This window comes from Delphinus delphis, chromosome 5 (genome assembly GCF_949987515.2).
Source record: "Delphinus delphis chromosome 5, mDelDel1.2, whole genome shotgun sequence".
Classification (NCBI taxonomy): Eukaryota; Metazoa; Chordata; class Mammalia; order Artiodactyla; family Delphinidae; genus Delphinus; species Delphinus delphis.
This window is the reverse complement of record NC_082687.1, coordinates 69249361-69272579: the sequence shown is the minus strand read 5'-3', so window position 1 is coordinate 69272579 and position 23219 is coordinate 69249361. Positions and strand designations below refer to the sequence as shown.

General features: G+C 39.3%; 1 protein-coding gene across 1 annotated transcript in view; it reads left to right on the top strand.

Moving 5' to 3' along the window:
• Positions 1 to 23219, top strand: part of GABRB1 (gamma-aminobutyric acid type A receptor subunit beta1) — a 384587-nt gene that overhangs the window by 346418 nt on the left and 14950 nt on the right. Inside the window, exons 6-7 of the mRNA XM_060012606.2 lie at positions 21256 to 21393; positions 21499 to 21651. Of these exons, the coding sequence (XP_059868589.1) occupies positions 21256 to 21393; positions 21499 to 21651 (291 nt within the window). The remainder of the gene's footprint in view (positions 1 to 21255; positions 21394 to 21498; positions 21652 to 23219) is intronic.

The window sequence follows — 23219 nt, the reverse complement described above, 5'->3', positions numbered from 1 at the left end:
TGGGAGTGTGAGTGTACCAGAAGAGGGGCAAAATGTTTGGGAGATGAGATGATGAACATTTTGAGTTTTATGTGAGGAATTTTCATCTGAGGATAACAGGCAGATTGTTGGAAATTTGAAGTCTAAATCTCAAAGGAGAATTATATCCTGGAAATAAGATTGGAATCATCATCAATAGTTAAAACCAAGAGTGGAAATATTATCCAAGAACTGTAGGATGCCCCTAAGGAACATCATAGTTTTTGATTTGAGAGAAAACCCCAAGAAGAGGAAGGGAAACTGTGTCAGAGACAGGCGAGAAGAGAACCCAGAAATGTCATTTCAAAAAAGTGACAGAAGGTGAGGTTCTGAGAGAAAGTAATCGGCAACAACAAATACACCTAAGAGATCAGGTAAGATAGAGGGTAAAAAGGGCCTGGTTGGTTTGGAAGTTAAGAAGCCATTGATTCCACATGTAAGTGAGATCAAGTGATACTTGTCTTTCTGTGTCATAATTTCATTTAACATAATGTCCTCCAGGTTCATCTGTGTGGTCACAAATGGCAGGATTTCCTTCTTTTATAAGGCTGAACAATATTTGTGTGTGTGTGTATACATATGTGTGTGTAGGTAGATAGATATAGATAGATAGATAGATATGCAGTGAACATGGGAGTGCAGATATCTCTTTGAGATGCTGACTTCGTTTGCTTTGGATAATACCTGAAAGTGAAATTGCTGGATCATAAGGTATTTTCTTTTTTTAATTTTTTGAAGAAACTCCATAATATTTTCCATAAAATCTGTACCAATTTACATTCCCACAAACAGTGCACAAGAGTTCTTTTTTTTTTCCCACATCCTCACCAAAACTTATCTTTTATCTTTTTGATAACAGCCATTCTAACAGGTATGAGGCGATATGTCCGTGTGGTTTTGATTTGCGAATCCCTGATGATTAATGATGTTGAACACCTTTTCATGTACCTATTAGCCATTTCCATGTCTTCTTTGAGAAAATGTGTATTTAGGTCTGTTGCCCATTTTTTAATTGGGTTGTTTGGCTTTTTGCTATTGAGTTGTATGAATTCCTTGTATATCTTGGATATTAGCCCCTTATCCAGATACATGGTTTGCAAATATTTTCTCCCATCCCGTAGGTTGCCTTTTCATTCTTTTGTTTTCTTTGCTGTGCATCTGAAATATTTCCTAGTCTTGCCAGTTTAAAATCATACCAGGAATATATTTTTCTTCTTTGTTGAATTGCCAAAAGACAAAAAATAAGCTATTGCAGAAAGAAGTTCATGAAAGGAGGAGGAAGACACCAGCTAGGCTGACATGATTTGAGCAGTGAGAGGGCAGTAGGAAATGAAAGAGGCAAAGAAAGTGAAATTTTATTTCCAATCTTCTTCCTCAAACCCCATGAATCATTCATTTATTCAACTAATATTTAGTAAAGTCTTATTAGAGTATGAACAAGACACATGAGCTTTCCACACACTTGAGATGCTCGAGTGGATGAGTGTTACATTCCCTCCTCCCTGTTTCTGTAACATTTTGTACATTCGTTCATTTTAGCGCTTTTAACATCATATCATATTTATTTCTCCTAGCTCTCTTAAAACGATGAACTCATTTGGGATAAAGGCAGGGTAAAAATTTTATTGATCTCTTTACACCAAAAGCTCATCACAATGCCTGGGTGTAGTAGGCACGCAATAAAAACTTTTCTTTTTAATTAAATTATTCATTCCTCACAGCTCTGTGAGATAGTTATGATTAGCCTCATTTCACAGAGAAAGTAGCTGAGATTCAGCGTGGCTACACCCCAGCAAATGTCAGAGGCGGTAAGTGGTGGAGCTGAGACCAGAATCCAGGTTTTGGATTCCATGTCTGTTTCTCTCCATCACACCAGAACTGCTTTGACATCTTTTCCTTCTGGGGTGATGGATTCAAAATGACTTATGCATAACTTTTCAAATACTTCATTCTATTCAAGATTACAGATTAGCAGTACAATCTGAGATATGAATAGGGTAATAGGTCAAAACCAGTCCAGAGACTCCCACAATTTTAACTAAGCTGAGCCAGTGCATACTACACTATATTAAGATTAAGCACATGAAATTCCTGTTCTGGGTCCAAAAAAGGTCAAATATCATCACTTTCATAAGGTTCAACCTAGTAGGGTATAATTCTTTCTACAGTATGAAACAGAAAGTATGAACAAATCGTATAAATTAACAAGTATGAAATTAGGCAGTGTGGTGAGGAAGAAAGATTTTAGAAATGCTGCCCTAACAAGGTTTGTGACCGTGTTCCTTAAATCGTCTAAACCTCAGTGTCCTAATGATTATAATGGAGCTCATAATTTCTTCTTAAACGGCTCTTGTAAGGATTGAGTGTAGTGGTCATGTATGTAAAATGTCTAGCTCTAGACCTGACCCATAAAAGGCACTAAATCAATGGCAGCAATAATATGATCACAAGAGGACATGGATTCTTTTGATATAGGGTGTTTATTTAATCAGTAGTATTCATTTCCAGGTTTTATTCTGAAGAAGAATTTCTAACTTGCCCTACAGATTCTTAATATAATAACGTCTCTGAAATTTCTTGTGATAATGTGTATTGCTTGCCTCAGAATTAAAAGGTCTGCTGCATGGAACATCTAACCAGGTATCAACAAACAGTTGCCTGCTAATACTTTTTTTAGTAAAAGGTCATCTTCAACAGGGAAGAGATAGCCAAGCAGTGGGGTTTTACGGATTAATATTTATATGGAATTTCTCAAAGAATTCTCAGGCGCCTTGCCTGCTCTAAGCTCTAGAAGAGTAACCTAGCCAAAATCTTCCTTTTGAATGAAAATTAATAACCAGAGTGGCTGCTTCAAAGCAATCTAGATCAGTGGGCACCAGGATTTTCAGTTTCATGGTCCTTTGGTTAGCAGCATATGGATTAAACCAAAATACAGCTGAAAAATCTGAAAATGTAGCATAAAAAGAGTATGATAAAGATTCTTCTAGTACAATTTTATTTTAAAGTCCATGTTTTAGTAACATGAACTTCTGGAAATTGAGCACTCATCTAATGGAGATTCTTTGGGGAGAAAATGTAACCCAATCTACTCTTTTTTAAAATTTGTATTGGGATATAGTTGGTTCACAATGTTGTGTTAGTTTCAGGTGTACAGCAAAGTGATTCTGTTATACATATACATAAAGCCACTCTTTTTTAGATTCTTTTCCCATATAGGCCATTACAGAGTATGGAGTAGAGTTCCCTGTGCTATACAGTAGGTCCTTATTATATGTCAACCCCAATCTTCTAATTTATCCCTCCCCCCGCCTTACCCCCTGGTAACCATAAGTTTATTTTCTACATCTGTCACTCTATTTCTGTTTTGTAGATAAGTTCATTTGTACCTTTTTTTTAGATTCCACATATAAGCAATATCATATGGTATTTGTCTTTCTCTGTCTGACTTACTTCACTCAGTATGACAATTTTTAGGTCCATCCATGTTTCTGCAAATGGCATTATTTTGTTCTTCTTATGGCTGAGTAATATTCCATTGTATATATGTACCACATCTTCTTTATCCATTCCTCTGCTGATGGACATTTAGGTTGCTTCCATGTCCTGGCTATTGTAAATAGCGCTGCTATAAACATTGGGGTGCATGTGTCTTTTTGAATTATGGTTTCCTCAGGGTATATGCCCAGTAGTGGGATTGCTGGGTCGTATGGTAGTTCTATTTGTACTTTTTAAGGAACCTCCATACTGTTCTCCATAGTGGCTATACCAGTTTAGAAAAGGGAACAGTCCTACCCTGTTGGTGGGAATGTAAACTGGTATAATCCAATCTACTCTTAAAGCCCCAGCTGTGTTGTTTTATAAGAATCTAACTGTACATCTTTTTGCTCAAGTTCTAATATGGCCTTTAGATATTGTATAGAGAGTGGGAGTGAGACACTAGACTTCGTAATCTCTATACTTGTTTTCCTGTAGCTACAGCTAAAATAGGTAAAATTTTCAGTCTACAAACCAAAGTGTGTCCATTTAATTTTAAAGTGTGTGGCTCAATCTAGTAATTTCCACATACTCTCTCAAATTCAGCACTTCCTCAGACACTTCCAGTGTAGCTGCAGTGACACCAGGACTGTTTCTTTCTTCCTGCTCTTCCCCCCAACATTGACGGTGAGGTCAGAGGGCACCAGAGCAAATGCCAGGGGAGCAGAGGGGATGTGCCTTGATCTATTTGTACTGTCTCCCTTTTGTGCCACTCCTCCCCCTGGGGATGAGTCTAAGCTCTGGAGATGCTTATGGATACATCACCTCACGGGGTCAGAGAGGGGTTGTTCTACTTTCATGCTCAATCTGTTGGTTCCTGGGCCAGCCTCTGACTTCAGAGATAACTGGTCCTGTCTGGCTCACAGCACAGGTGAAATCAGGTCTCACTCCAATGGCAACTGGACATTCTGTGGGTGCTGACCCAGGTCCCACCAAGCTCTTATAGCGCTAGCAATGTGCCCAAGACTTAACTGAATCTTAGAACCCTGGTGGGAACAGTCCATGCTGTATCCTTCCAATGAAGTAACCCTGAGATGTCTTACTGGACCACAGGTTCTCTGCCAGTGCACATCTGCCACCAGCAACCCTCTGAAATCCTCCCTCACTATTAAGAACCCACAAGAAACAACAGATGGAGTTGTCTCTAGCATTCTGCAGCTTTAACAGAGCATACTGTTCTCCTAAATAGTGGAATGAAAAACCTTCTTCCTACAATGCTTGATTGCCTTCGGCATAAGGTGCAGGCTCCACTCCTATCCAGAACTTTAAAGAGGCTGTCTAGCATCATACCCCAACCCTAGAACCCAGCTTGAAGGGGCAGAGGCAGACAGGGCTTCCCCAATTCACATCTGACTCTCCTTTCCTCTCTTCTTCTCTTTCCCCCTCTTCTTTTCCTTGAAGTGTCTTTAGTGTGTGTAGTTGGGGGAATTCAGGGTGAAAAGAATTCTTCAGAAAGTTCGCATATGTAGACATCCTTCTGACTTTCAGGCTAGTTTATTTTAAACCAAAGAGCCAAGAATTTGCCATGCTTGTTAGTCAGGTTCCCCAAGGGTCTCTTTTCCCTCTACCCAATCCCCAGTAGTGTGTAACCACGATCGTACTGTCTTGGCCAGGGGTGGGCATGAAGTCCTTGGATTAAAAGTAAAGAAATTCTATTTGCTATTTGAGGACAGAACAATTCTATATCTTTCTTTCCCAAAAGATCTATCTGCTTAGAATGAGATCTGGGTAACACTGAGAACCACTTGTCACATCGCCAATACAAATAATCTTAATATGACCCATTCAGCCAACCACAGTACCATCTAGCTAAGGACCAGAGTTTCTCAACATCAGCATTATTGGCAGGTTCGGCTGGATAATTCATGTGGAGCACTGGACTGGTTATTGTAGGACATTTAGCATCATCCCTGGCCTCTATTCACTAGATCTAGTAGCATCCATCCCCCAAGTTGTGATAACCAAAAATGCCTTCAGATGTTGCCAAATGGCCCCTGGTCAGGGGGAATCACCCTCAGCTGAGGACAATGTTATAGACTCATCCTGAAGTAACAGGTGATGCTTGTGTAATGCTTCTAAGTATTGTGATGATGATTGCTTCCAACAGCAGTCCCCAACCTTTTCAGCACCCGGGACCAGTTTCGTGGAAGACAATTTTTCCACGGATGGGGGTGGGGGGATGGAGGGGGATGGCTCAGGCGGTAATGCCAGCCATGGGGAGCGGCAGATGAAGCTGTGCTCGCTTGCCAGCTGCTCCCCTCCTGCTGTGCGGCCCGGTTCCTACCAGGCCACGGACTGGTGGCAGTCCTTGGCCCCAGGGTTGGGAACCCCTGTTCTAAGAAGCACTCTCTAGCTGTTAACTTTGCAAAAGCAACCTTTTGTTTAAATCTTCCCTGTGAGTCAGGTACTGCAGATTATTGGCCCCATTTCCACAGATAGAAACTTGGAAGCATTCGCTTTCCCAATCATATCATGGAAATCTGTACTTTTATTTCCCCCTTCTGAAAAGTGAAAATGATACTCACTGTTTCTCTTCCCTGGCCTGAGATCAGGCAATGCCCTTTCCTAACTGCTGCTCCCAAACTTCTACACCAGGCAGCTTCAAAGATAAATTTATAGGGCTTCCCTGGTGGTGCAGTGGTTGAGAGTCCGCCTGCCAATGCAGGGGAAGATCCCGCGTGCCGCGGAGCGGCTGGGCCCATGAGCCATGGCCGCTGGGCCTGCACGTCCGGAGCCTGTGCTCCGCGGCGGGAGAGGCCACAGCAGTGAGAGGCCCGCGTACCGCAAAAAAAAAAAAAAAAAAAAAAAAGATAAATTTATATTTGCCTGTCTTCCTATTTCATGGGCATCAGAAATAAAGTCCTCAACATAAATAAAGTGGCAGCAAGCCACATGTTTCATCAGTGTCACTGCCAAGTTACACGGAGTGAAAAATCAATTCCAGCAAAACCAATAATAATTGGATAGGGTTTTTTCCCTCATGCCCAGACACAATGCAATTTTTTAAAACACAGATATTAATGTGCCCCAAGAGCCTACCACAGTAACCTCTGTGACACCAATCTAGCACTTGGGAATGAGTGCAGATAAGCTGTAGATACAAACAACTGAACTGTCAGCTCTTCAACATTCTATTCGCATGATTTCAAAAGCCAAGAAATTATACAAGAACATATAATAGTTTGTGAGCCGCAAAAGCACATGGCCTCCTAGTTGCTAAGGCTATCCAACCTGATCCTAAAGGGAATCCAAAAGAACATGTAATATCTGAAGATGGCTGAGAATTGCCAGAGAAAAGCTATCTTGTTGGAAAATAAAATCCGCCTTTTTTAGATACTGTAGCTTGGTACTGTATTATTATCGTAGGTTGTGTGCAACACATTTGTGAAAACCCAGGGCAGGGACTACATACTTTGCATCCACAAATGGGGAAGGCATCAGCTTTAGAAACTGAATAGAGTGGGTCTCAATTAATGGCATCTGAATGTGATTGATAAGGTATATGAGTCTAAAATACATAGATGATAGCTAAAAGAAATCAGGAACGAGGCAACTTAGTTAATAAAATAAAAATTGAAAATAAACTCTGACCTGAAAGAAGGCTAATTTTTAATTTAATGCATTTCATTGCTACCAGCTGCATAATAATAAAATAAGGATGGGAAGAATAGGTCCATTTGCTGCACATAGATATTCGTTAATTCATATGCATAGCTAAACTAGCATAGACTGTCCTTTTGAAGATGTTAGTGAAAAGATTACAACTTAAGCATTAAATATACCAAAACAGGTCATTTGTTTTAATCATTTTAGTAACAATTAGAGTTGCATGTATTTAAATATAAACAGATATTTCTAGCTAAAAATAGGAATTTGTGACTAGGTATATTAATCAGAATTGTACTAGTGTTATTTAACATAAATGAATTTTAAAATAGAACCTTGTGAGAATCAGTGATCCAAAGCTAAAATAGGAAAAATGTAAAACTCCTGCAAATGAAAGGAATAAAATTTTCAGACAGTATCCTTGTCTCTCCCTATGAATCTGGAAGGTCTTGAGTGCCCTCTACAGGTCATTCAAATAATCTTCACAGATTTGAAGTTCATACAGTAGTTAGGCGTTTTCTAGAACATAAAAATAATTTACTGGGGTTTTATTTTTAAAAGCATTACAAGTTCACCACATAAAATTTTTAAAATAAAGAAAAACCCATGATCCTAACCACTATTAACTATTTTCATACATATCCTTTGTGATACATACACATACACATACATTTTTCTTATGTTTGTTTTCTCTTAACCTCATACTGTAAATATTTTACCATAACTGGTTTGGTTGAGTTGGGTTTTTTAAGTTTTTAACAAGTTCTCCAAAAATGTATTTTATTGACAAATCACCATTTCTTATCATCAGAATTTATCAGTGAAAAGAGACCCTCTAAAAAAAAAAGAAGAATTAAAACAAAGCAAAATTCGGTAACCACTCAGGGGTGATGCAATGTGGTCATAAAAATTAAATTAGGTAAGTGGGGTTATCATCTAAGCTGTTAATCTAGAGTTTCAGATCAACAATAACATTGCCAGAACAGAAAGGTTCACATAACATTGCATTTGAATTAGCTGAATAATCACCTTCGTTTGTACTTTACTTGTTCCTGGTCTTATTTTTCCTTGAAGGTCACTCACACTTTAGAAGATAAAGGCACAAGTGGCATATTAGGTGCTTGTCATAATGAGAGGTGACGCCCTTCTCTAGACTAGGCCTGATTTTTTTTTTTATTCTTCTTAATAAAACAAGGATGCACACCTTCAAGGATGTCTAATAGATCAAGCATTCTTAAACAATATCCAATCTTAAATAGGACTGTTAAACAATCTTAAACCACACCTATATTAACACACTGGTTTAGATTCTCTGCTTATGCAGTTAATTCATTTTTCATATGTTCAAGTCAATATGGTCATTCTAATGCTTGGAGAAAACAGGTATAATGGATTTTCCCCCCAACCAAACAACCGTTTCAAAGTGGAGAAGGGTTTTGATGTTCCTTTTTATCAGAGCAGAAATTATGGGTAGAGATGACATCCAATCCCAGTAACTCCAACACCTCATTTGAGCTGAGTTGAACAGGCAAGGCCTTCTCTGTTCCATACAGTAATATTAAGCAAAAGACTATCTCAATTTTGGAACAGAGATTTCTCACAGAACTTTGTAAGAAGTACATGGTTTTTGTTGTTGACATTCTGTAAAATTTATCTTTTGAGAAAGTTGTGCCAGATTTGGCATAACTTAGGAACAAGCATTAACAGTCACAATTTATTTCCATCTTTCACCCCAATTATTTATTTTAAGTAGGGAGGGTCCAAAAAATTGGGATGTTCATTAAATGTATAGATAACGTAAAAGGGTTTCAAGACTATAAAAGAAAGTTTGACCATAGATTCCCCAGAAAAATCTACTTTGCAATTAATACAAATTAGAAAGAGAGGGATAAGGATTTTTTCTGAGACACAAAATATTCTCTCCTTTGACTATTAAGACCAAAAAAATGTAGATAGCTAGTAGCTGTTTGTTTTGAGAAACCTTTATTGATTAAAAAACATATAACAAACACTTAATAGTAAGATTTTAGGATTTCCAGGTGTGATTATCTTTTACGTCACCACTGATTTTGGGCATACAGCAACCCTGATTCTAATTTTTAACCAATAATTTGCCTAAAACATATGCACCCACACAAATTAATTCCATATAGCTCAATGAGCACATATTAAAGGAAGCTGGGCATTGTGAAGGGAAGGTGATTATCATAAGCCTACATATCATCAGTATACCTAATTATTATTGGTATTGACAGAACGGAATACACCATTCCACGTTCCAGAAGGTAAGAAAGATAAATTCAAAGACACTTAGGCTGATGAGACTTGATTCAGTCTGGGAAATATTCTAGTCCTGGATCCCAAAGAAGAGGGCTCAGTAATCTATGGAAACAGCTCGATTTCTCCAAACACAAGTCAAAATAGACCTCACTTCCTTATTTGATAGGATTGTAAAATCACTGAATCAGGTAAAGGTGATAAATACAGAGATACAGACTCAAAGCTAAAACTATTAGGCAAATATTAAATGAATAAATGATGGGGGGCTTCCCTAGTGGCACAGTGGTTAAGAAACCACCTGCCAATGCAGGGGACACGGGTTCGAGCCCTGGTCTGGGAAGATGCCATGTGCCGCAGAGCAACTAAGCCCGTGCACCACAACAAAGAATAGCCCCCGCTCACCACAACTAGAGAAAGCCTGCGTGCAGCAACGAAGATACACACAGCCAAAAATATAATTAATTAATTAATTAAAAAATAATGAATAAATGATGGTGCCACCCAGCGAAGTACTGATTAGAGACTTTTATTATCAACCTGGAGGAGTATTGCCAAGAGATTGTAACAGGGCTCTATCTTTGTCTCTGCCATCCCACATTTGTCTCAGTCAAGGGAATAATGATAAAAGGCATGTTTATCAAACCTGAAGAGAACATGAAACCAAGAGGGTGAGCAAATAAAGATCAAAAAAAACCTCAACAGCAAGTCAAATTGAATTAGATAAAATTTAATGGGGACTGTAATAGATCCTATGTTTGAGTCCAAGGAAGAAAAAGTAATGTGACTGTCAAAAAGCTAATTTGAACTTGTGCTGCTTTAATAGAAGACCAGTGACTAGAATAAGAAAAGTCTTGCCCTTCACTAGCTAGCTACGCCAAGAATATCATGAGTTGGACAGGCATGGTGGAAAGCATGTAAGAACCTCATCAGCATGGGGCCAGAAACATGGTAGAGGAGGCCAGACAGGGTCAGACAGGCTCAGCCTCGGAGAGGCCACCTGAACAACCCAAGGGGGTAGCTACTGCATGCAGTACAACCTGGAAGACAATTTCATCGTGAGAAATTGGCTACCATCGTGAGGTGGTAGCCAATTTAGAAATCAGGACAAGCCACAATCAGGGTCAGAAGATCTGACGATGACAGCAGAATTCCCATCAGTCGTAAATTTAAGAGGAGCTGGATATATTCCAAATAAAGAATGCATGGAAAGCAATCTTAAGCAGGGCACTACAGCCCAGTCGGTATCTGGGCTCCAGCAAAGCCATTTTGCCAACAAGCATTATAGGCAAAATGTCTACATACTACGAGTTTATCAAGGGTCTTAAATTATTGGCCCCAAAACGCATAAGGAAAACTACAATATTAAACCTAATATGACATTATGTTAACAAGTCAGCTGCAATCCAGTGCTTTTACAGTGACATGTAAATTAGGTTTAACATGGGATGTGAATGCATTTTAATGTATTTAACATAATGTGGGAAGGTGTCTCCAAAATCAAAAGTACCTGGGACCTAAAAGTCTTTAAATGGGGATGATCTAGCGTAGACAAGGATTCATGGACTATGTGGTATTAAGCAGTCAGATATGAAAGAGCAGGACTCTTGGAAAGTCACTCTGGAAATTTACATTGGCCAAACATAGGAGGTGCCATGGCCTCCTATGTTTGGCCAGATTAAACCAGGGCAGGATTAATCTTGGGGGTGAGTCTACACAATAGGAACATCTTCCAGATAAAAGAAGGGAGAAGAGCCGAGGTAGACATGGCCACCTCTCAGCCTGGGGCTTCCATGCTTCAAAGGGCGTATCAGCAAACTGGAAACTACTGAGAGGAGAAAAGCTTCATAGGTTGAGTACATCCTGCGAAAGACCAAAGCCTGAAGAAGGAAACACTGAAAGGGATCGTGAGAGGTGTCCTCAAAAATGGGAAGTACTATCATGTAGAAAAGGTACTGGGTTTATTTTCTGTGAGCACAAGGGGTAGACAAGGATCAGATGGTGAATGCTCTCCAAGAAGGTGAATTTTTTCTTATTATAAGGACGTATTTTCTAATGATTACCCAGAAACATAATTAACTATTGAGTTGACTAAGAAAATAGCACGAGGGCCTTCCCTGGATGACCACTCAAACGGTGGGTCGTCAGGTAGGAGTCAATTATTAAGTGGTTTGTTGCACAGATTTGTACCTACATTTTCTTTCTTTCTTTTTTTTTTTTTGGTTTAGTTTTTTTGTAATTGGAGTATAGTTGCTTTACAATGTTGTGTTAGTTTCTGCTGTCGTACCTACAGTTTCTTAATACTTGTGAGAATGCTTTAAAAATCTGGCTTCCATGGTTGGTTTACTGCTTCTTAGGCTACCAAGGAGATACAGAGATGGGTGAGAAAGGAATCCCAAGTAGCCTTCAGAATAAATGTTTTAGCAGGTTTGGAGCCACGGGAAGGATTAGACCCAACTGGCTTTCTTATCTGCTTCTGAGATGCACCATTACAAATATCTAATAACCTTGAAACAGGAAGGATCTACACAGCTCCTGGAGCAGAGATATTGATAAATTCCTAATATTTCTGCCCCCACGTGGAAAGAGCAGGAGGAAGTGGAGAGTGGAAGGCTACTAAGTTTATTTCAGTACGTCAGCCGAAATGTTGATCATGAGTGTGATTTCAGTTAGGTGCTAGTAATGACTGATGTAAACAGGAAGGAAAGATACTGGCTCTTATAGCTGGACTGGCCACTCTCCACTCAGCATTTCCTGTTTACCAACAGCTAAAAGAGAGAGGGAAATCTTCTCTCCTCCAACTTTTGAACACAAGTCCTAGATTTCTCTAGGACTGGACCAACTTGGGTCACATGCCTATTTGCAAGCAATTAATTTGGGCAGGGGACCTGCTATGACCTAATTGTTTTAGACCTGGGTGATTGCCTAACCCTTAGCCAGTCACCATAGCAAAGGGGATGGTGTTTTTTTTGGTTTTTTTTGCGGTACGCGGGCCTCTCAGTGTTGTGGCCTCTCCCGTTGCAGAGCACAGGCCCTGGACGCACAGGCTCAGCGGCCATGGCTCACAGGCCCAGCCGCTCCGCGGCATGTGGGATCCTCCCGGACCGGGGCACGAGCCCGTGTCCCCTGCATCGGCAGACGGACTCTCAACCGCTGCGCCACCAGGGAAGCCCAAGGGATGGTGTTTTAACAATTGGCTTAAGCCAATCAAGCCCCACACTGTGAAACTTGAGATGAGGTCATGGCCATTCCACAAAGGGAAATACATTTACTCATGTCCACCCGTGGATTAGAAGCTTAAATCTCTCCATTCTCTAAAACACATTTCAGTACAATTTTAGACCATCCTCCCAGCTCTATTAAGCACAAAAGGGAGTAATTTTTATTTCCAGGTTAGAAAAATGCATCGAAAATAGAGTGTTTCAAATAGCAAAGAGAAACACTAACATCCAGATGCTTGTATATTTGTACTAGCTCCACACATCTTTAACCAATGACATCAACTTAATTTTATCTGTACTTTCTGCTGCACTAAGAAGTCCCCAGGGGCTGAGAGGAAATTTTGAGAGCTTCTGTGTAGTTATTGTTGCTACAAAACAATATCCTTGGTATCCAAGGGTTCGGGCTTTGAGACACTGTATGAAGTCACTGATTCATAAAGGAAACCTTTGGTAAATAGGTCGGTTGGGGGGTGTGAGAAAACTGATGTTTGCTCTCTGTGGCAAGATGTCCTTGTGTAATCTTTGAATAATAGTTTATTTCTAGGCTCTCCCCTTTGGGTCCAGCTGCCATTATTGCTCCCATGAGAACTCACACTTCCACCTGAAATGGAGTGCGCATTCTTTTTCCCCCAAAATCGTCTGTAATTATCTCAGTACCTTGAACACTAAGCCTAAAGGGTTTTAGTTGAACAAAGTGCCAGAGAGCTTGGGAATACAGACCCAGACCACTGACTGTATAAATCGTTGAATCCTATTAAGATTCACATTGATTGATAGCCATACTCCAGCTCTGTTTTTGTGCATGGCATTGAAGCGTTCTGCTGCCCTGCAAAAGCAGAAGACAGTGAGAGGTTTGGGCTCACCCACTGTCTTCTCCCCTCTCAATCCCAAACGGTGAACCATCTCTGGTCCTTCAACTCTAGATATTGCTTACATAGTTATCCCCTAGAATCCTACAATTTGAAGATCAGACTGAGGTTGTAATTTATCACCTAGTTACTCAGTAAGCCTAAAATTAATAAGCAGCTTTTTCCATTTCCTTGGTGCCCAGACCCACCTGTAAGGCCCTTGTGAGTAGAAGCATTTTAAGCAAGGAATAAATCTGGCTCAAGAATGCTACCAAGGAAGTTATATATCAGGCTACCTATCTGAGACAATAAACATAGACCCCTAAGCAGCAAACAACATTCACAAAGTCATTTATTCATAAATATGTATTGGATACATGACTGTGGACAGAATCTGTTCTAGGCATCAGGAAATTTTTTAAAGAATAAAAGAAGCGGGCTCCCCTGGTGGCGCAGTGGTTGAGAGTCCGCCTGCCGATGCAGGGGACACAGGTTTGTGCCCCGGTCCGGGAAGATCCCACATGTCGCGGAGCGGCTGGGCCCGTGAGCCATGGCTGCTGAGCCTGCGCGTCCGGAGCCTGTGCTCCGCAACGGGAGAGACCACAACAGTGAGAGGCCCGCGTACCGCAAAAAATAAATAAATAAATAAAAGAAGGTCTTTGCTTTCAAAAAGTGTATAATATAATGAGACATGAAGGAGACAAAAGGCAGAGACAAACACAAAGCTATGTAAACAGATGAAATATTTGCATGATAAGATACACTATGTGACAGGAGCTCATTGGAAAGCAGAAACCACTCAAGTTTTTTCAAATAGGGAATTTAATAGAGAGAATTGGTTACAAAGGTTGGATGAGCTGGAAAAGCAAAAGAGAGAAGGAAAAAAGGGTGTTAAAGGAGGAAGAGCCAGAAACAAGTGCCCATGAGCCTGAATTTGTTGGATCCTATTAGAAATGCTGTTCTGGTTGTTTGCAGAGTTTCCAGAAGAGGGGCCGTGAGAGTCTGGAATCACCCCACTGCCCTGGCAGCAATCACCAGCAACACTGCCAGAGACAGAATCAAGAGGCTCACCTCCCCCTTCTACCTTCTAATCTTCAGCCTATTCTTCCTAGGGGCAGCATCTAACAGGAAGCCAGAGAGTCAGGGAGCCCAGCCCCATGGGTACAGAGCAGAGTATAGAAAGCAGGAGAGGCACAGAAACAGCAAATGAATGACCAGCACAAGCCAACAGAGGTTTTCCTGGAAAGCTCTGGTAATTCCAAATCTGGAGCAAATAATTCTTCCCCAGAAGAGAAAGAGAATGTATCAATCCAGATTCTGCTGCATATAACAGAAGTCCATTTGGCTAGCTTAAGCAGAAAGACTTTCAATAGAAGGAAGTGGTGCTTACAAAATCAAAAGATGGATGTAGTAGGCTCTAGGCTGGGCAACTAGAAATGACTCCCAGTATCACAGTGCAGACCGGCCCTCCAAGGGGACTGATGGCTTCACCACAGTCGGGAAGCTGGTAGTCAGGTAGCTCCTGCCATGTGTTGACTCCAGGACCACAGAAAGCTAAAACCAGGATTCCTCGTTCCAGAGCCATCTATACTGTATGAGCTGCACCAACAAAAGGAGTGCCTCAAATATCACCTTTGACATCACTTAACTTCATTTAATAAGGCCACCTAAATCTTATCCACTACCTTGTTGCAAAGCTTTCCTGAAGATTAAAACACATGCTAAAGAAAGCCAATCTAGGGCTTCCCCGGTGGCGCAGTAGTTGAGGGTCCGCCTGCCGATGCAGGGGACACAGGTTCGTGCCCCGGTCCGGGAAGATCCCACATGACGTGGAGTGGCTAGGCCCGTGAGCCATGGCCGCTGAGCCTGCGCGTCCGGAGCCTGTGCTCTGCAACGGGAGAGGCCACCACAGTGAGAGGCCCGCGTACCGCAAAAAAAAAAAAAAAAAAAAAAAAACCAATCCATACAGAAGGATTTAGAAAGGAATTTTGTGGTGAAATATGTAACATTTTACATGAAATATGCAAGCTCCAAGAGGGCAGGAGCCACGTCAGTTTTATTCACACACATAGGTTAGTGCCTGGTTGTCAAGTTAAGGTTAGTAGCACAAAGCCAGGAGTCTTATTTTTTAGAGCTATCTTAGATTTTCCAATCTGTTTATTTTAACTTTAGAATCACTTTGTCTAGTTCCCAAAACGAAAAGCTCATTGGTATTACTAGGCAATCACATTAAGTTGTAAACGAACTTAATGATGTTGAGTCTTCCTATTCAAAACATGGTATGTCTTTTTATTTGTTCAAGGCTTCTTTTGTGCTTTTCAAAAGTGTTTCAAATGTTGCTTCATATAAGTCTTGCCTGTTCCTAAGTTTATTACTAGATATTTCTTGTCTCTATTTTAAAAAGGGTCTTTTCTTCCATTATAAATTTTTGTTTTTATACATGAAAGCTACTCATTTCTGTGTAGTAATTTTGTACCCCATAATCATACTAATTCTATTGTTCGTAAAAGTCTCTCAGTTAATTCTTTGGGGTTTACTGGATATACAGTGGTATAATTAGCAAATTTTAATAGTTTAACCAGCAGTTTTCCAACTTTATAGTTCAATTTTCTTTCTTTTACCTAATGGCTAGTATTTCCAGAACAATGTTAAAAATAATAGCAATGGTAGGGGACACTCTTATTTTGTTCTTAACTTTCATGGGAACATTCTAGTGTTTCCACAATAAGCGTGATTCTGGCTTTGAGCGTGAGATAGATATGTCTTACCATGTTATGGAAATATCCATCTATGCATATTTATTGAGTGATGTTTGTTTTGTTAAAAAACAAACAGACTGGCTATTAAATTTTGTCAAATGCCTTTCTAGCACCTGTGTATATAATCATATGCTTTTTTCTCCTTAGATCTGTTAATATAATGAAGTATATTACTAGATTTTCTAATATTGAATCATTTGCACTCCTAGAATAAACCCCACTAGTTATGCATTGTTATTTAATGTACTGCTGGATCTTGTTTTGCTAATATGTTCTCCTTAGTTTATGAAAACAATTTGGAAGTTTTCATTTTTCCCTATACTTTGGAACTGTTTAAGTAGAAATAGAATTATCAGTCTTAAATGTTTAAGTCTGGTGTTTATTTGTTTGTAGGGGGTAACAAACTATTTTGATCTTCTGTCTCTCCTGATTTGGGCTTTAGCAAATGCTTTTCTTACAAGAAAATTATCCATTTTATTCAAATTTTCAAATGTGTTTGCATAGGTTTGAGCAAAGTAGTCTTATAATTCTTTACAACCCCCCTGTTTCCAACGAGCTTTCCCTGATAATGTCTTAGTTATCCATCCTGATTCATTTGTTTCATTGGAGTCTTCTGTAGGAATAATTTCCTCAAACAGGTCCCTGGGTGATATATTCTTCTCTGGAATGCTTCTCTGGAAAGAAGTGGTATTTTTGTGGGGAATGGGACTCTTGAGTCTCTGAGTTGCTGTCCTTTTGCCTTTACTCTAGATGTTCTGAATTGTTATTCTATAATCCTTTCCCTTCAGAAATCTGAGAGTTTTTCCTGTGAAAATACCTTGTACTTTGTGTCTGGAAGATTGTAAAATTATTCTTTTACCCTTGGAGTTCAGGAGTGATATCACGGTTACATAATATAATGAGCCCTTCAATATGCAAAACAGTTTATTAAATTCAGGGAAATTTGTATTTTCTCTTTGTGTATTATGGCTCCTCTTCTTCTGTCAAGAATGCCCACTATTCATATGTTAGCTCTCCTAGATGAGTCTTTCAAAGCGCTTATGCTTTCCAAATTTCTATAATTTTGTTCAAACTGTCTTCCAGTCCACTAACCTGGCCTCATCAGTGGCCATCTTCTTTTCAATTTATCTAACACTCTTTTTAAATTGAAAACTATGGGTTTTAGTACAAGGAAGTAAGGAAGTTTTTGTGCTCTCATCAGATATCCTTATATGTTCCCAAATTTTGAATAAAGATGGGAAATGAAAAGTTCAAACTATCATCTGCTTCCTCCACCAGTTCTTCTCACGAGGAGCCATCTATTCTGGATCTTATGCTTGTTTTCCTTCTGTAGGATGACTGGGTTTTCTTATAAATATCGTTGTGTTTCTCTTGCATATCCCTTGGGATTTGGACCCAGCTGCCCGAGCGCCGTAAATGGAAACAGTGTTCTAGCTAGATGAAAGCCATGGTGGGCTCCAGGCAAGCTGTCATTCCCCTACTGATGCACCAGGAGGCAGTCTCTTTCTCTCTCTTCCTCTCTCTCCCCACTTTTTAAACTCTCCTACATCTTATTAAAGGACTGTGAAAACAGCAGTCCACATAGTCACACAAGGGGCAGCAGCCTTCATTTACTAGTCCCTCCAAATCCGTGCACCCAGCTTTCTTCCTTAATCTCACTGTTCTAACCCCATCCAAGTACCCCATGCCAGTAGTCCCCCAGTTCTCTCCTGTCCCTGAGGGGAAAAACATCCCATGACATCATTGGCTACTAGATCCAGACAGAGCTGAGACCTCACATTCCCCAGATCCCACTTCATGCTGGGCTTAGAAGTTCATAGTTGAATCGGAAGTGGAAGGAAGGGCATCAGGGTTGAGTTTAAGCTGTCGTGTTGCCACTAGCCATTTGCCCTCAGAGAGGAGGTTCTTATTCTAGAACACTTAAATGGGCTCCAGGGGAAGCCATGATTCTCTGAAATTACCGTCAAATTGTATTTATTTATCTATCTATACATATGTATTATATGTATGTTTTTCTGTAGAGTTCTTTCAGAAGTTTTTTTAAGAATATCTTTTAAAGCAGTTTTCTGTTCACAGCAAAATTGAGGGGAAGGTACAAGAAATTTCCCATATACTCCCTGCCGCCACACATGAATAGCCTCCCCTGTTATCAACATCCTCCACCAAAGTGGTGCATTTGTTACAATTGATGAAATGATGTGGACACAGCATTATCACCCAGAGTCCATAATTTACTTTCAGGTTCACTCTTAGTGTTGTCCATTCTGTGGGTTTAGACAAATGCATAATGACATTTGTCTCCCACTATAGTAACATACGGAGTATTTTCATTGCTCTCTAAGGATCTGTGTTCCGTACATTCATCCCTCCGCACCCCCAACCCCTGGCAACCACTGATCTTACCGTCTCCATAGTTTTGCCTTTTCCAGAATGTCACATAGTTGAATCATGCAGTATGTGGCCTTCTCACATTGACTTCTTTCACCTAATAATATGCATTTAAGTTTCTTCCATGTTTTTTCATGGCTTGATAGCTCATTTCCTTTTAACACTGAGAAATATACCAGTACCTATGTGTACGACAGTATCAAAGGACCAAAGGACATCTTGGTTGCTCCCAAGTTTTGGCAATTATGAATAAAGCTACTGTAAACATCTGTGTACAGGTTTTTCTGTAGACACAAGTTTTCAATTACTTTGGCTAAAAACCAAGGAGCAAGATTGCTAGGTCATATGATTAGAGTGTGTTTAGTTTTGTAAGAAACTACCAGAATCTCTTCCAAAGTGGCTGTTCCATTTTGCATTTCCACCGGCAATGAATGAGAGTTCTTGCTGCTCAACATCCTCTCCAGCATTTGGTGATGTCAGTGTTCCAGATTTTGACGATCCTAATAGGTGTACAGTAGCATCACATTATTGGTTTTTGTTTTTTTTTTCTTTTTTTGCGGTATGCGGGCCTCTCACTGTTGTGGCCTCTCCCGTTGTGGAGCACAGGCTCTGGACGCGCAGGCTCAGCGGCCATAGCTCACGGGCCCAGCCGCTCCGTGGCATGTGGGATCCTCCCGGACTGGGGCACGAACCCGTGTCCCCTGCATCGGCAGGCGGACTCTCAACCACTGCACCACCAGGGAAGCCCACATTATTGTTTTAATTTGCGTTTCACTAACAGCATGTCATGTGGAGCATCTTTTCATATGCTTTTTTGCGATCTGTATATCTCCTTTGGTGAGATGTCTGTTAAGAGGTCTTCGGCCCATTTTTAATCAGGTTTTTTGTTTTCTTACTGTCAAGGTTTAAGATCTCCTTGTATATTTTGGATAACAGTCCTTTATCAGATGTGTCTTTTGTATATATTTTCACCCAATCTGTGGCTTGTCTTCTCATTCTCTTGAGTTCAGAAGGTTTTATCAGATTCTCAAAGAGATGTTAAGAATCAGTCTTACAGAGCCATACCTAAATTTGGTGGAAATCCCCAACACGCCAATTAGTTCCATGTAGATTGCTCTAAGTCCAGTGGGTATCGAGGGTCTCACAGCCTCTCGGACACCAAAGATTATATCTAAAAGCAAATATCTTCCACTTCTATGCTCTACTTGGGTCATTGTAAAATAGGTTACTGAATATGAAAGATTACCCTTTGAAGAAAGGGCAAGTTCTTGAACTAGAAGAAGATGGTTTTAAGAGAAATAAAATAAAACAAATTGAAACATATTATAGTAAATAATAACCTGTATAGAGTGGCAAAAGTAACAAATACAAGACAGTTGTGAGTGCAATGAGTTCAGGGATAAGAATTCAAAAAAGAGCTTTTTGAAGAGAAGCTAGAAGTGTTTAAAACAGTAAAGTAAAGATAATTTTATTTCCCCTCAAAATAAAAATGAAGAAGACCTTAAATTTTCTTTCAGCGATATGTTGATGGTGATTCTTTGGCACTTGGCATTCAACTTCTAAATCTTAAATATATTACTCTTTATCTCTTGAGAAAATGTTTCTGGCTTAATCAAAAGTTAGTAGGCAAAATATGTACTACAGTATATGGTTACTTTTGAAACATAAGCCCTAGTAATTCTAATGGAAAAAGATTTGATGCTTTTTTATTTGAGGTCAATAAAAATAGAAAATAACCTTAGAAAGATCTTTTTTTGTCTCTAGCAGATAGAAAGATACAAATATAAAGCCTTCTATATGTTTTAAATGATTTTTAGATTTTTTAATATATTAATACATTTTTTTAATGCAAGCTACTCTGATGTATGACCATAACCCAAGCAGACCCATGGCAATTGGGAGCAGAACTGGAAGGGGGAATAGATTTCAAGATAGATCCTTCTACCACAACCTACAATCCTCTACACACTTGCCTTAAATTACTTAAACCTCACTAACATAAGTATTAAGGTATAACAATATGATCAAAAATTCACATATTTACTAAAATTTTCACCTATATATTAGCTATAATCAAAGGCTATAAAGAGAAGCTTACCTAATTGAAAAATGTATACTCTTCTTTGAATATCTTGATCATTTAATGGGTCCGTACTAATTTGATCTTTTATTATACTCCATCCCTTTATCCTTTCTGTTCCCCTTTTAACAAATATGTGCTCAGTTATTATACTTGTTGTTGTTAAATAACACACAGTCAAAATCTATGCCCAGGCACCTAGAATTCAGGCATCCCTCAATCTAACCGAAGAGTGCCCCTTAGTGGACACAATGAGAATAAATATGCAGCGGTGATATGAGATATCACTGAATGATCACAGAGGTTATGTTCAGTAAAGCCAAGTATATCCATCTTCTCAAGGCAGCCACAACCAGCCTGTCAGAAACAGCACTCAACATGAAACCTCTTATGTTATCCCAATTTAAAGCAAAATCATCTTATCATCAATTGCTGGGAAATTTCTCTCCAAATCCCCAACTGTCTTCAAAATGAATTTCTAGGCCAACTGAATTCTGTTTAACTCTGCTGTTTCCTGGTTTCAGATGGCTACACCACGGATGACATTGAGTTTTACTGGAATGGAGGAGAAGGAGCAGTAACAGGAGTGAATAAAATTGAGCTTCCTCAGTTTTCAATTGTTGACTATAAGATGGTGTCCAAGAAGGTGGAGTTCACAACAGGTGAGGATGTTTCCCCCAAAATGAACTAGCGATGATGAGAAAGGAGATGGCTCCCACCAAATGACCATCTGATTTTCCTTTCTTTTCTTTTTTTTTTTCACTCAGGGGCATATCCACGACTGTCACTAAGTTTTCGTCTAAAGAGAAACATTGGTTACTTCATTTTGCAAACCTACATGCCTTCCACACTGATTACAATTCTGTCCTGGGTGTCGTTTTGGATCAACTATGATGCCTCTGCAGCCAGAGTCGCACTAGGTAATGCATTCCCAGCACTACAGAGAGCTGGTGGGATTTAACGTCAAACAACAACCAATGATAAGAATTACAGGCCAGGGTGTCTCTCACAGAGAGCCAGAGAATGAGATTACCGTAAGAGTGCTGGATAATAAAACATCTATGTGTAAGCACTTACAGGAGTGAATGTTTTACAACGTAATATCTTTTTATCATTTTACCAAAATAAAACACAAATCTTGGAGTACATTCAACACTATATAAGTGCTTCTTAGAGAATATTTTAAAATTCTCATTACACTAATATTTTACTAACTTTGTGATTTCTTCTTTGGTTCCTTCTCTTTACAGTGGAGAACATTATTGCATTATTCTCAAATGGATTTGGAGAAAGCTAAACCTTGTGACCATTAACAAGCCATGTCAATATTATCTTTCAAATATTAACTATAGTTAAATTGTATTGCTCTGTCTCCCTTAAATAGAGCTCTTTCTACTTGAATAAGACACAGACAATTCATCAGCTATATTAATGACCTGTGATCAGGACAGAATAAAAAATGGTTTCCTTCCCAGCAAAACAGAATTCAGAACTAATCTTGCCATGGTTGAGTAATTGCTGTAAGCTAAAAGGCTATATTTGAGATTTTAAAGGATTCCTTGGAAAGTTAGAATATGTAAGGTCTGTCTGATGTATCTGGGTATGTGTGGGTCTACCTCGTATTTGACCCTAGAGCCATTTCAGTTATCACTTTCTGGGGCTTATTTACAGACACACACACACACACACACACACACACACACACACACATACACATGCAAAAGGACATAATTTATTACTAAGCTAACATATACAGCTCTTCTCTTCTGAGACTACGGAACTGGATTAGATGATCAGCATATCCTTTCACCCCTAGACTAATTGTCAACTCTACAGCTCATCTCTATTGGTTGAGTATATAAGGCTCACAAAGTCAAGTGTGGGCAGCCCCTTATCAACCTTTGAACATTACAAGACTAAGGAAAGTAGACAAATAATTTATCATATCATACACATGTATCTGCACATATTATTTGAGTATGTGTATACGCTATGGTTAAAGAAAAAACATCGGACAGTGTCTACAGTAGGGAATATGAACTGTCAAGGTCATGAATTGTGGTTCTCTTTACACACCTATCCTCAAAGCTAATAATATTTTGATTAGAGGTGTCAGCCTATGCAGATGCTGAATAAACCTGTTCTTTGAAATGTAAAACCTAAGGTATTTAAAACCTTATCTAAGTGAAAAAGACATTTATTTACTAGCCCTTCTTGCTTAAAAAATTTAAGCCAAGAAGTAGAAGCAGAAGTGGAATTAGTAGATTTTAATGAATTATTGCTTCTGTACAGAACATTAGGTAGAATTATATTAGGGGAAATTTAAAATTTTATTCAAAGAAATAAATAGCACCACTCATGATGGCATTTAATATCAGTCCAGACATTTAAATTTATCACTGATCTAAACTATTTTAACCTTTCGTATGGTAGTTCAGACTTCCTACTTTATCTGTTCTCCTCAAGTTTAGTAGTCAAATCAGGGAAT